The following is a 14,800-nucleotide window of genomic DNA, read 5'->3' on the forward strand; positions in this document are numbered from 1 at the left end:
GTTAGAAATACATAAGATGAGTTGAATTAAAGTAAAATGGTTATTGAATGGTGCTTCAATCGTGTATTTGTTATGTGTTTTGTATAGGTGGACGTCTGAGGCCTAGCATCGATAGAACCCACTGTGAGTAGTGACTTTATGAAAATATGTTCAAGTTATCTTTATTTTTCGAAATTGTTATTATTCTTGAAATCGGTATGTGATTGATGGAATAGTTTATTGAAATGCTATTTTTCATAATGAATGAAGTTCCATTTGAAATTGTAATCATGGCATCCTTTAATAGGCCCTTGCCTGAGGGATATAATACCGTGGCCCATTGTTTAATAGGCCCTTGCCTGGGAAAAAACAATACCATGGCCCATTGGCCCTCTCCCGGGGGAAACAATATCGTGGCCTATTAGAATAATTGAAACATAGAGATCTCTAATGTTAGACCTTCATGGTCACATTGAATATGAAATGATTGAATGACCCATCGTGGTTTCATTGATTGACCCTAGTGGTCCCATTGTCATTGATACATTGATATTCTGTTGGACGTGCTACGTAAATTGAATGAAATAACTATTGATATCGAGATTTGAACAAAATTGGAAATTGTTATTTGATATGTTATTGAACTTCATTCATATAGCCTCTTTATTCTGTTATTACTCACTAGCCCCTAGCTCACTATTTATATGTATATGTAGGTGAGCAAGGTGAGCATCAAAGATAGAGATTGCCTTGGAGTCTACCTCATTGTCATCTTTTTTGAAGAGCTTCCGTGATGGAGCAAGCTTGGGCTCAAGCGAAGCCAAGCAAAGTCTAAACCCCTTTTGTTATGAACGTTTACCTTGTAAATTTATTTTGGTTTTTGTATAGGGGTTTTGTTTAATCATAATTATGGAGTTTTGTTATATATGGATTAGATGTTTTAAACTTTTGTTATGTATGCACTTTAAGAATGGTTGCACAGCTTTAATGTGAAGCCTTTTCATATAAGCACAGCTCAATGGATTATTTTCAGTTATTGCTTCCGCTAAGCCCTACAAATTATACTAAGATTGATTGTGTTAATAGAGGCCGTAGGTAATCTAAGATTATTGGCTGGTCATGACGCTAAACCTATAGGGGCGAGTTTGGATTGTGACAGTGTTGGATTATTTCTACTAGGCTTTGGCTTACCCTATGTGGGAAAAACATTTCAGGTGTTGATAAGATGCCTTCGCCAAGGCAATAGCTTGGGAGAACTTGGAGCAAGGGCTTCATTTTGTTGATTGTTGTATATGTTTTGTACAGGTCAAGGGCCTTTAACTGTTATAGATACCCCATTTTGACCAACCCTAAGACTTGGGCGCTTTCTTCTGAACACCCAATGATGAAAATTATAAGGTGCTATTTTATGAATTTCTTAGTAAAAAAAATTAGATTTAAGTTTCAATCCCAATTTTGCACCTGTTTTTGCCAAATTAGTTGAGACCTATTCAAAAATCTTTTTATGCATTTGTTTCTCTTGTCCAGAAAATTTAGCAGTTTGAAATAATAGGCCTTTCAAATGAATTTTGATTATTCACAATTGGCCTTTCAAACAAATAAAATGGATTTTGATTATTCACAATTGGCCTTTCAAAAAAAAAAAACTAAATAGATTTTGACTATTCACAATTGGCCTTTCAAACAAATGAATGGATTTTGACTATTCACAGTTGGCTTTTCAAACAAATGGATGGCTTTTGACTATTCACAATTAGCTTTTCAAAACAAGAATAGGTTTTGGCTCTTCAAAGTTGGCCCTTCAAAACATGAAAAAGTCTTGGTTTTTGGCCTTTATATAGAAGACCATTAGAACTATGAGAGGTGGTGAAAATTTTTGATGAGAGAGAGGTCTAAACTTTGATCAAAGAAAGAGTTTATTTTATTCCAATTGAGTGAAAATATTTTTAGAGAGAGGTCTAAACTTTGATCAAATAAAGAGTTTATTTTGTTATCACCAAAAACTTCACCAAAGCTAAAACTTGAGTTTTCTTGCTGAGATTTCAACAACATACTCCACAACTTGAGGGTGATCAAGAGGAAGTTTGGAAATCAAGAAGTTCGATCTTTTTCTGGAAGGTGAATTTCTAGTCTTTCATTTTCTTATATTTTCTATCTCATATTTATTTTCTTGCTTCTTATTTTATAGTGTTTTGTTATAATCCATGCGGTTTGTTTATCTCATATTTGTTTTCTTACTTTATATTTCATAGCGTATTGTTGTAGTCTAAGTGGTTTGTTTAGCTCATAATTATTTATTTATTTATTTGTATTTATGCACTTGCTTTAATTTCATATTAGTTTTGTTGTAATCTTGCATGTTCTACCTCATATTTACTTTCTTGTTTTAAGTTCATGTTGTAATCTTGCATGTTGTATCTTATAATTGCTTTCTTGTTTTAGTTTCATAGTAATTATGTTGTAATCTTGCATTTCCTAGCTTAGATTTTTCTTGTATTGGTCTCATATTAGTTTTGTTGTAATCTTGCATGTTCTAACTCATATTTTTGTTTATGTTCTATCTTATATTTGTTTTCTTGTTTTAGCTTCATAGTAATTATGTTGTAATCTTCCATGTTCTACCTCATATTTGTTTTCTTGTTTTAAATTCATGTTAGTTTTGTTGTAAGTTTGTATTTCTTTTATTTTATATTTGTTTTCTTGTTTTTAATCTAACCGGTAGTGATTAGTTGAGCCACCTACATATTTATTGTTTGTTCCTTTTCTTGGTTTCGTAATAAGACAGGTTTTGCTAGGCCTAGTTGGCCGGCCGACCTATTTGGCCGACCGGTTAGCTTCTTTTGGACAAGACAGCGTTGTCTTCCGATGTTAACCAATTTCTGGTGGTTTCCAAGGCACATAAAACTTTTTTTTTTCTTTTGTTTATTTTATTTTGAGTGTACTGTGAGGTTTTTATTTTGTTGTAATATTCTCCTCCCCCCTCTCTAATTTGGTTTGTAATAATTTATTCAAAGTGTTGTAATAATTTCCCGCCCCGCTTCTTTTTATCCTGTTCTTTTACTTGCTTTCCTTATTTGTAAATATGTATCATGTTTATTTTATTTTATTTTTTTTGTCGTTATATCCATGCTTTACATCTATGTTTCATGCATCTTGATTCGGCTAAGTTTGCATTTGTGGATTTAATCAATTCCTATGTGATTATGTGTGCTACCTCATGTTCTTAAGATGATTCACATGTCATATCTTAGAAGCTGAATCTTTAATTGCATCTCATGAGTGAATTGAATTAGAATTTTGTATATAAGATCATGCATGTTTTACTATCTTTGTTTTGTAGCTGTTCAAGGGACGTCAGTAAATATGTAAGTTTTTATGCTTTAGCATCCCGTTTGTGTGCGTTTTTCTTATTATGTTTAAGCATCCTACTATGTGGCTACTTGCTCACTTGATATAATTGTATGAATGCCAGCGGATGGAGGTTGTGTCGCTTAATTTGGAATAGTGTTGATTTTCATATTTATAAACTTAATTTATTTGGGTTGTACATCTCCAAAACTCTTTCAAAACTACATGAAATTAAATTATTCCAAACTAAATGACATAGATATACTTGTATGCTTCACATAATAATTTTTAGGATTTATTAAATTATTGAAATATGAACATATAAAATAAATAAAATTCATATAATGGTTTAGTAAAGGCCGATCTTTTGATCGGGTGAGTGGGGGTGCTCAATTAATGACATTTCCCTCTCATACTTAAGGTTTCGAACTGAGACAACTTTGGTTATGACGAACAGTGACCTTAGCACAAGTCATGAGTTTCCTAATTTCTCAAAAATATTAGGTGGCGACTCTGAGATCTAATAACGCAGTCCATTTCTGGCAAAAGGTTTTGCAATAAAATGGATTTTCTAAAAGTTACCAAATCTGGACTCTCATCTGTGTTTCACATTGCACTAGTGAGAGTAGATCAAAGAGACCGAAGGTCCGAACTGTTTAACACGCACGGGTATCCTTCAGGCATGTTACAATTGTATTGGACTTAAATTTTACTTTTGTTGTAACTAAACACCGTCATGGAAAGTTGTAAGTCTTTAGGGCATTTCTTATTTGTCTAACTTTCTTTCTACTTCCTTATTATGTAACATATGTTATAGATTCATGGTTAAGCTTGTGAATGTATATCAGCATATGTTACTCTTTTGTAAAACTTATTTGGAAACTAATGGAAGATGATTACTTTGTCATTGTTGTCACTTATTGATGTTGTGGATGGATTATTATAATTATTTTGGGGCGTTACAAACAGCTTCTCCCTAGAAGTCTTTTGGCATAACTCTTTCTTTGATCATGCAACGAACCATATTTAGGATCGTTCTAATCTTTCTTTCTGAGACACCATTTTGTTGAGGTGTATACGAGATAGTATGTTGATGAATAATCTCATTTTCTTTGCAAAATCTTTCAAATTCCTTTAAGGTATATTCTTCTTGAGAATCAGATCTCATCGTCTTGATGAAATATCCACTATGTTTTTCAACTAAGGATTTGAATTCCTTAAATTTTTGAAAAACTTCACTTTTCTCTTTTATGATATAAACGCATGTCTTGCCAGTAAAAATCATCATTGAAAGTAAAAAAAAATACTTGTTTCCACCGAGTGTCATGGGTTGTATAGGACCACATACATCTGTGTGGACCAACTGGAGAGGTTGAGTTGCTCTTTTTATTCCTCCATCTCCAAAGCTCTTTTGGTGATGTTTGTCGATAAGACATCCTTCACATTTCTTTAATGAAAGCTTGATCCATGGTAACCCTGTCACCATGTTTTTCTTTGACATAATGTTCAATCCTTGAAAGGTCAAGTGACCAAATCTAAAATGCCATAATGTAGTGTCATCTACGATTTTGGCTTTGTAACAATTGGATTGAATAGCATTGCTGGCTTGTATATAGAGAGAAAACATGCGATTCTTGGTTATGTTTATATGAGTGATCAATTTGTTGTGTTGATTGTAGATAGATAATCCTAATTCTCTTTTGTGGATATTGTAGCCTTTCTCGAGTAACTGACCCAAACTCAGAATGTTACTCTTTAAATCTAACACATAATAAACATTGCTGATATGTTGTTGTTCTCCGTTCTTTAACTTAATGTCGATAGTTCTTTTGCCTTTCATGGGTCTCTTTGTTGAATCTTCAAATGTGACTTCTCCTTGCTGACTTTCGTCGAGTGTTACAAACAATTCTCTCTTGCCACACATATGATTGCTGGTACCAAAATCAAGGTACCATAAGCTATTTTGATTTGCTTCACCACTATCATCATATGTCAGTAGCATAGTGGAATCTTGTTTAACATCACTATAATTGACTTCTTTTTCTTCATTGTTGGTATTTCGATACCAACATTCTGTAGCATAATGTCCAAATTTTTTACAAACATGAAATTGAATCTGAGATTTATCATATCTTTGTGGTCTTGTGTTTTGACTTCTTCCTCGACTTCTTTGACTGTTTATTGTTGATGGTCGGAGATCTCCATAATCATGTTGTTGTTCTGGACATTGTTGTTGTGGACGTCTTGTATTATTGTACTGGGCATATTTTCCTCTTCCTTGTTGATTTGATGTTTCCCTTCTTCCTTTTATCGAAAACTTTGTTTGGAGTGCTTGCTTAAAGGAACTTGGTGCAGTCTTCTTATTGATTCTTTGCTCATGAGTTTCTAACGATGTTTGCAATTCATCGATTATCAAGTCGTTAAAATCTTTTGATTCTTCAATGGCAACAACCACATGTTCGAATTTAGAACAAAGTGATCTAAGAACCTTTTCAATAACTCAAATTTCTTCAATCTTGTCACCAAGTCTTTTAATTTGGTTAACAATAGTCAAAATTCTAGTAAAGTATTCAGAAATTGACTCATTGTCCTTCATTTGCAATAATTTGAATTCTCCTCGTAAGACTTGGAGTTGAATCCTTGTGGTTTTCTCAATTCCTCAATTTGCCTTTTGAAGAGTTTTCTATGCTTCTTCTAATGTGCATGCAATGGAGATCTTTTCGAAAGTAGTTGGATCTATGCCTTGATATATCAAATATAAGGCTTTCTTGTCTTTTGTCTTTGCATCTTTAAGTGCGGTCTTCTGAGCTTCTATCAAATTTTCTTCATTTTCTTTGGATGCTAATTCATCATATCCGTGCTCCACTGAAACCCATAAATCTTGGGATGATAGAAGTACCTTCATTTGTATACTTCAACACTCATAATTGCCTTTGTCTAATTTTGGAAACTGAGGTTGGAAGAAATTGCATGTAGATGCCATCGGATAGCTTGCTTTAATCTTTAAATATTTTTAGAAATTGAATTTCCAAAATCTGTCCTTACGGATGAGTGCAGAATGGTCTAAATAGTTGGAAAACAGTATTGGATCATTGTGATTGAACTTTGGATGGCTTAGATTTAGCTAAAATAAAACTAACGGTTCAGATCTGTTGGAAAAATATGGCGCGCGAAGCACTGGATAATTTCTATGTGTCAGGCTAACGTCAGGTGACGTTAGCGGTTTGTCAGTGCACGACTCGACTTGTGGCGTGGCTCGGTGTGCACGTGGGAGTTGATGACGTTAGGGGTGTGACATCAGCTTTCATGCGCTATCTTCTTCTGGCGCGCGTAGGACACTTAGGGCGCATCAGCTGCGCGTAGTCATGGCGTCGGTCGGCGCGTGGCACGTGCGGCTTCCTCGAAGTTTGGTTATCGATGTGGTTTTTTCCTATGTGTCTTGACGAGACCTTCAACGTGGTATGATCAAAAGTTGATTTCGACAACTTTTATTTCTAGGCAACTCTGAAAATTGCTCTGTTTTGCCTTTGTTTTTGCAGAAATTCAGCCTCCTAGGCTCTGATACCTCTGATAGTGGGTGCATATGTATTTTTTATGAATTTATGATGTCTCACACACAAACAATTGAATGAATTTATTTTCAAACAAAAGAATAATTACAATCTGTGGATTTTGTCTCCTACCTCTCTATCCCTCAAATCTCTTATGGGTTTATTAATTATGTAATTGATTTCTATAACAACAACCTAACCATCTATTTATAGGTTTCTAATCCGTGTATCAAACATGTATTGAATTCACAACTGTGGTTTGAATTTAGTTTCTTACCTTTTAAGTTTCTTACTTGGTGAGCTTCAAAGAAGCTTCATGGTTGCTTTCCTCATTCTCTTCTTCCATCTTCAGGCAGTTTCTGGAGAGGGGATGAAGGTTCAAGTTTCACTACAAGAAAAGTGGGCTTATGAGACGGAACTTTTTGTGATGGCACATTTGCCGTCGCAAAAAATGACTTTTAGCGACGGCACAACTTGCCGTCGCAAAAAAATGTGACTTTTTGAGACGGCATAACTTGCCGTCGCAAAAAATAGAGTATTTGCGACGGCAGAAATTGCTGTCGCAAAAAAAAAAAAGAGTATTTGCAATGGTAGAGATTGCTGTCGCAAAAAAATAGAATTTTTGCGACGGTACCAGCTGCAATCGCCAAAAAAAAAAAAAAAAAATTTTTTGCCATTGTAATACGTACCGTTGCAAAAAAAAATAAAAAAATAAGATATATATATATATATATATGTATATATATTGTGGCTTTGAGACGGCTTCATATATATAGTCATAAAATGGTTTAAATAAATGCAACGGTATTTTTCTGTTGCAAAAAAAAATAAAAAAATAAAAACGACGTCGTCTTACTCTTTTGAACATTTCTCTTTTCACCCATTTTTTCATCTTTTTATCTCTCTGTCTCTGTCTTTGTCTCTGTCTCTCTTCTCTCTCTCTCTTTCACTCATCACTCTTTTTTGTCTATCTGTCTCTTTCTTTCTCTCTATGTCTCTGTCTCTCTTCTCTTTCTCTCTCTCACTCTCTCACTCATCACTCTTCTCTGTCTGTCTGTCTGTCTGTCTCTCTCTGTGTGTCTCTTGTCCATCTTTTATCTCTTTATCTCTCTCATCTCTCTTCTCTTTATCTCTCTCGCTCTCTCGCTCATCTCTCTCTCGTTTATCTCTTTTCACTCTTTTCTCTCTCTCTCTCTCTCTCTTTGTCTATATCTTTTCATCCATTTTTTCATCTTCATCTCTCTCTTCTCTTTCTCTCTCTTATTCATCACTCTTCTCTCTCTGTCTGTCTATTTGTTTCTCTCTCTCTCTCTGTGTCTCTCACTCATCTATCTCTTCTCTCATCTCTTTTCTCTTTCTGTCTCGTTTGTTCATCTCTTTTCTCTTTATCTCTCTCGCCCATCTCTCTTCTCTCTATCTCTCTCATCTCTCATCTGTCTCTCTCGCTCATCTCTCTTCTCGTCCATCTCTCTCGTCCATCTCTCTTCTCTCTTTGTCTTTTTTCTGTCTCTTACTCTCTATCTCTTTCTCTTTTTCTCTCTCTCTCTCTCACTATGTTTGCGTTGCTCACTCTCTCCCTTCCGTCTTCTCTATTTACTAAGCTCCCTCTCGATTTATTGATCCACTACAAGAAAATGCACTTTTAGCGACCACTTTGTCTCTATCTCGCTCATCACTCTGTCTCTCTTTCTCTCTCTCTCTCCTTTATTTGTCTCTCACTCGTCACTCTCTCTCTTACCACTCATCTCCTCTACCACCTTCACCACTACTGCAAACGCCATTCAACCACCACCACTACTTCCACTGTCACCACTTCACCTGTACGACTACCACTACTACCACTGCTACCACCACTACTACTACTACTATTACCTCTCATCCATTGCCGCCACTCCATCTCCCATACCACTACCACAACTTCATCACTAATCTCCTTCGCCATCACCACCACCACCTCTTATCCACCACCTTCACCACTACTGCCACTCTTTCTCTTTTACTACAAAAAAAATGTTTAGTTATGGTTTTTTTAATAGAGTGTTGAATTGAGTTTTGAATTGTATGTGGGATTAAATTTTGAAAGTTTGATGTGACATGTGAAATAAGAAAATTTATTTAGTAATGAGTTTTCAAAACTTAATTCAACCTATAATTGATAATCAAACACATAACTCATAACTCGATATCCGTATTTTTTATCAACAGTCATAACCAAACTATTTTTAAAATACTCAAATAAAAAAATATTTTTTTTTCAATTAATTTTTTTTAAGTAATTTTTTTGAATATTTTTTTTTTCAAACAAGTTCTATATCAATTATTTTCTATCAATTAATTTTTTAAACTTATATAAACATTAAAAATATTAAAAATATTTAAATATTAAAAATATTCCGAAAATTTAAACCAAACAAATCCTTAATTTTCCCCAAATTTTCCCCCGTCTTTCCCCTTTCTTCTTTTTTTTTTTTTTTTTTTTTTTTTTTTTTTTCAGGTTTGTAGAGCCCCAAGTTTCGGAGCCCTAAGTTTCGAAACAACAGTCTCTCTCTCTCACGGAGGCGACGACGAGCGGCGATCGGCGATCGGCGACAGTGATGGCTAGCGACGATCGGCGATCGGCAACAATGGCGGCGAGCAGTCTGCAATGTTCTGGAAGAGGTTTCGTATGTGCTGTTCAGGGATATGCAGTGAGGTTTCTGAAGAATAATACCTCCCTTGTGCCGCTTGGCCTGGCTGAAGCTCCGGCAACACCTGACAGGGTATCTGATTTGGGCATTCTGTCGTGGAAGGATCACCTTACAGAAGTATGGATTGACACTTGCATACTTTTGCCCTATTGGTTAAACAATTAAATTTGACCCCGGAAACCTCTCTCTCACTCTCATGAGTTGATCAAACTGTTTTAGGATGTCTGAATTTGATACCTGGGAGAGAAATTTTGTATTCCTTTTTGTTGTACTTTTGTCTTTTCATTCTAAAGTTCAACATTGAGTTTTTTTTCTTTGCAGGAAAACCTCTTCTACGTGGTGCCCCCTGGTGCAATGGAAACATACAGAAATTCAATAGAATCTCATTTAGCCAAAGTTGAGGTAAACATGTTGCTCATCGCTGTGTTTGTTATATGGGATAAATTAACTATTTTCCACCAAGTGGTGACAAAATGTATAACTTATACAGATATTTTCATTTTCCAAGTCTCTATGATCCATTCTTTTGTAGAGCTTAGTCAAAATAAGAATTTATGTTATTCTAGAAAACTCTACCTCTCTGTCAAGGTAGTGTCTACAATATAGTTTTTCAATGATCATAGATTCATATATTAAAAAAAAAAAAAAAAAAAAAAAAAAAAAAAAAAAAAAAAAAAAAAAAACTACCTGGATAGTATGTTTGAGTTTCCATGAGAAACTTTGATTAGTGAAGAAGCAGCTCAAGTTTTTGAGGAGGGTTAAATGTACATCATTGATGCAATTTTAATATCTCTCTGCTCTTTGTCAGCAGCTCTCTCTTGATATTTAGAGAAAACGAGGCCATTCTGCGCTCGCTCCCTCTTTCTATTCCCATAACTGAATTTTAATCCCCCCATCTGTCTTACAAATATGATTAAAGTAAATCTTGCCACATCATCCTGTACTCCCACTTAAGTTGAATAATTAAGAAATTTCATGGTGCAGGAGAGATTGTGTGTGAAATGGAGCACGGGCATACTGCCAATGCTATTGGAGGGGTTGACATTTGTTTTTATTATTTCTATTTTTCCATTTTGATGAATGTTCTTTGTTATAAATGGAAAATGAGATCGAGTAAGCTTGTTGGGCAAGAAATCTTCACTATTAGGGCTTTCAGATAGACCTAGCTTCTTGAATGTTGCTGAGACTGGCTTACTTCCAAGCATGCCTAAGAACATTTGTGAGATAGATGAGTTGAGCCAAATCCCTTTCTTTGAGCTAATTAATTTTTTAAACAGGCTTGACCTTGGCTTGATAAGCTCATGAGGTTCTGAATTCTGAAAACTGCATGATAACTACCTTTCTTGAGGTCCAACTTAAATTAGCTTGATGGAAGGTGGTTAGATATTAATGTTCCTTACCAGATATTCTTTAGGAGCTAATCAGTTTTTTGAGTGGAGCTTCAATAGCATACTACTAAATCTATTTCTGCAATTCTGCTCTAGTCCTTGTCTGAAATGGGGGTTACTTTGTTCCAGAAACTAGATAGCAACGGCCAAGGTGGAATGGGCATAAAAATCAGTTAGATATATCTGCAAATAGAGAACAATTGGACCACAGCAAATAGGAACAAGTCTCTGTCCAGGCATAATTAACTACCTAAAAATATTTGGAATATAACCTAGCTTCTAAAATAAATACTTTTGGGTATTGATGATGCTTCCATGATTTAAGAACAGTAATAGTTGAGTATACATTTTTTACATTCGTCAGTGGAATTTGGTGGTTAGAACTCATTTATAATATCTTTGAAGTTTGATGTAACATGCAACTTTTTTGGCATGAGATTTTAGGATCCTTGTTCCAGTGGTTATGGCGTGAGTAAAATTGCCAATATTATCTGGTAGATCAGGTATTTGAAAATTATTTCAAGGGCATCCCCGATTTCTTTTTTTGGGTGCTTTTCTAATGTAAATTTACTTGTCAAAAAAGTATTTCAAGGCCCATGAATTTCCTCATTTTGTTACTGAATAGGCGAGTAGGATGAGTAAAGATTGTGGAGTGTACTGCAAGCTTAGATGGAGCGGTGTTAATGTGAGTGATGTCAGCGGAATTAGTGAAAATATTTGTGGTTTTAACTTAAAATTCCAGTCAAGAGAATCATGCACATGAAACAGGTACCAGGAGGCTATTGTTCCTTAAACATTTTAGGAGTCTTTTGACCTATGATATTGTAGGTCTTCAGCCTCTTCTACCTACTATATTCTATGGCAAAAAAATATATAATTGGAGATGACATGAATATCATTCTTCATATAGCATGTTCTTTGGTACAGTTTGATGGGCAAAAACTTATGCTACTGGTTGCTTTCTTTATTTTTATGCTTTTAAATTTTTATCGTTCTCCCCCTAGTTCCTTTAGTTTATTCATATGAATCTTTCTTTTCTCTTTTTTTTTCTTCGTAGAAAACTGGCAGTTGCATCCAAGAAGAAGTAGAGACTTCTATGTATGATGCTGCAGCAGGTATTGCTTTGACTTTTATGGTAACTTTCTGTTTTTCTTGTTGATTAATTTTGTATACTCAGTAACCTTAGTTCCATAATTTTAAGACTTTGTATCTCAAGGTGGTGCATATGAAGAGGATGAAGGTGAAACAAGCACTTATTATTTGCCTGGAGGCTTTGAAGGTAACACGCCATCAAAGTTTGGCCAGAAGAAAAGGAAGAACTTGACAAAATCTAATGATGCAAGAGCATATGATCTGGGAACTAATTCACCAATCATGCAATGCATGGAAAATAAAGTTGGGACTCAGCAGTAGGGGTGTGCGCGGTGCGGGTCGGTGCGGTTTGAGTGAAAAATAGAAACCGTATGGCGGGTGGCGGATTGATAAAAGTGTCACTAGAATTTGCCATTTTCCTTATAAAAAACCGGCGGTTCGGTTGGCAAATAATGGCGGATTTGCCATGGCGGTTCGGGCGGATTGGCGGTTTATAAAAAATATAATTCAAATTATAAAATTTAAATCAAAGAGTAAAAAAAAGAGGAGATACCGTGATGTTAAGCATCTTGCGAAGTTTTCTTCTGATACAGCAAGTGTAGCAACAACATGATAATATCAACGACTATGCCATCAGTTCATTACAAGCATCTGTGGACGCTACAATGATCAAATACAATACATAAAATTTCCCTTGAGCAGTAATGTAATACTATATTCTAAGGTATAGAACAACAAGCAAACTTAAGTAAAAAATAATTTTTAGAATCTTATAAAGCATGATTTAATAGCGGTGCGGGTCGGTGCGGTTTGGAAGAAAAATAGAAACCGGCGGATTGATAAAAGTGTCACTAGAATTTGCCATTTTTCTTATCAAAAACCGGCGGTTCGATTGGCAAATAATAACGAATTTGCCTTGGCGGTGCGGTTCGGTGCGGTTTTGGCGGTTTCGGCGGTTTCGGCGGTATTATGCACACCCCTACTCAGCAGTCTGTGTTTGACCATTTTTGTGTTGTCTTTGGATTAGATCAGTTCCAAGTAAAGCATCATTGCCATATTAATGTAGTGACTTTTATTTCAGACATTTGATATTTGTCACTTGTTGCGGGATTGGCGTTTAGGTAGGGATGGCAATTTAAAACCGACCCGGCGGGGATCCCCGATCCCGATCCCGATCCCGATCCCGATCCCGATTTATGCGGTTTTTTCCCGAAAAATACCCCCGACGGGGAGAAGATGGTTTTTGAAAATCAATCCCCGATTTGTTTCGGGCCAGGGACGGTGATCAGTGTTCAAGCCCCGGCCCGGCCCCGACCCCGGCCCCATCCCCGAGTATCCCCGAAATAAATTTACGTTTATACCCTTTATATGTATATATATAATAAACCCCTTAATTATATGCATATATATATATATATATATAATATCTGTGATCTCACTCTCTAATCCCTTTCTGACTCTACTCTCTCTCTTAACTCTATCGTTCTCTCTGGCCCCGACCCCCTCTCTCTCCACTTCGTCTCTCTCTATTCTATCTTCCCTCTCTCTTTCAGTAGATCGAAGGGACAGTCGGCGTCGGAGGCGATAACGAAGGGACAGTCGGCGTCGGAGGCAATCGACGTCGGAGGGAAGCAGTCCGATCGTGTACAGGGGGAAGCGTCGGCGTCGGAGGCAGATCTCAGATCTGTTTGTGACGCAGATCTCAGATCTGTTTGTGACATAGATCTCTCTCTCTCTCTCGTCCACTCTCTCTCTCTCTCTCTCTGTGACACAGATCTCAGATCTGTTTGTGTCTATTTTTTAATCTATTTGTGTATCTGTCCATTTTTTTTATTTTTTGTTTATAATCTGTTGATATTTTTGTTGATATGTTGATGTTGGTGTTGATGATTCGGTTGACGTTGTCGATGATGATGATTCTGTTGTTGTTGTTGTTGATGATGGGGGAGTTGAAACAGATTTGGGGGCGGGGAATTTTCGGGGTCGGGGAAACCCGATCCCCGGTAGGGGGCGGGGATGGGGAGGGTGGTAGGTTCTCCATCGGGGATCGGGGAGATTTTCACAATCGGGGATCGGGGACGGGGAGGGTGATCCCCGGCCTCGCCCTGCCCCGTTGCCATTCCTACGTTTAGGTGTATGATTTTGTGACTTGGAAAACTATCGGTGTGTCTTGATAATTTAGACTAATGATGGTTTCAAGGGATGCACATTTTAGTTTTAAATTTTTTGTTTTAGTCTAGTTTTAATATAATCCTTATTTTTCAAGGTTTGTAATTGGCTACCGGATGATGACTTGAAGGAAGAATATCTGCATAGTGTGAAAGTAGTGGAGAAGGCGGTGTTGAGAGCTGTAATTTTCCCTTGTCTTTCCATTCTGTTAATTTGAAATCATCTGTGCCATGGCAGACATGAAGATGTGAATAAGATATATGTGCTTATTGCTAAACTTTAGTGAGATGATGCTAGGGATGCCCTTTCTTCTGTTAGCTTTATATTACTGCTTAGTTAGTCTTTCTTGTACAATGTATGACAGCAAAAAAAAAAAAAATGGAAGATCATTTTCATATTTTTAATTATGGATGAATTTTTATTTATATACTGGACTTTTTATATTATTATATAATTATCGATTTTTTTTAAAGTTATTTTTCATTTAATACAGGTCATTTTCATAATTTTAATAATTTTATTACAGTTTTTTTTTTTTTTTTTTTTTTTTTTTGAGACGGCAGCACACTATCTCAAAAAATAATTG

General features: G+C 35.8%; 1 protein-coding gene and 1 long non-coding RNA gene across 6 annotated transcripts; both read left to right on the forward strand.

The window, feature by feature from the left end:
* The first annotated feature begins 1,844 nt into the window (after positions 1 to 1,844).
* On the forward strand, positions 1,845 to 4,240 carry LOC145813542 (uncharacterized). The gene is made up of 2 exons (XR_014356689.1): positions 1,845 to 2,097; positions 2,765 to 4,240. It is a non-coding gene; the product is annotated as an uncharacterized LOC145813542 (long non-coding RNA).
* Positions 4,241 to 9,308: 5,068 nt separating this feature from the next.
* Positions 9,309 to 14,621, forward strand: LOC114293030 (chromatin modification-related protein EAF1 A). Of its 5 annotated transcripts, none has more exons than XM_082907672.1 (6): positions 9,309 to 9,682; positions 9,887 to 9,967; positions 12,011 to 12,068; positions 12,155 to 12,354; positions 13,027 to 13,083; positions 14,312 to 14,621. In XM_082907672.1, the coding sequence occupies exons 1-6, from the start codon at positions 9,473 to 9,475 to the stop codon at positions 14,429 to 14,431; spliced, it is 726 nt and encodes a 241-aa protein (XP_082763798.1). In that variant the 5' UTR covers positions 9,309 to 9,472; the 3' UTR covers positions 14,432 to 14,621. The 5 variants fall into 5 exon arrangements, with proteins under 5 accessions (XP_082763798.1, XP_082763799.1, XP_082763800.1 ...); XM_082907673.1 differs by having other exon boundaries at positions 12,170 to 12,354; XM_082907674.1 differs by lacking the exon at positions 13,027 to 13,083 and having other exon boundaries at positions 12,011 to 12,088; positions 12,170 to 12,232.
* The last annotated feature ends 179 nt before the right edge of the window (positions 14,622 to 14,800 follow it).

The sequence above is a fragment of the Camellia sinensis genome, chromosome 15 (genome assembly GCF_055761805.1).
Source record: "Camellia sinensis isolate YWXY chromosome 15, ASM5576180v1, whole genome shotgun sequence".
Taxonomy (NCBI): domain Eukaryota; kingdom Viridiplantae; phylum Streptophyta; class Magnoliopsida; order Ericales; family Theaceae; genus Camellia; species Camellia sinensis.

What these genes read in the sequence shown, in the direction of transcription:
- LOC114293030 (XM_082907672.1), top strand. Translation starts at nt 9,473, where the DNA reads ATGGCTAGCGACGATCGGCGATCGGCAACAATGGCGGCGAGCAGTCTG. An exon ending in GGAAGGATCACCTTACAGAA is followed by an intron (nt 9,683 to 9,886) that starts GTATGGATTGAC and finishes TTTTCTTTGCAG; the next exon opens with GAAAACCTCTTCTACGTGGT. An exon ending in TATGTATGATGCTGCAGCAG is followed by an intron (nt 12,069 to 12,154) that starts GTATTGCTTTGA and finishes CATAATTTTAAG; the next exon opens with ACTTTGTATCTCAAGGTGGT.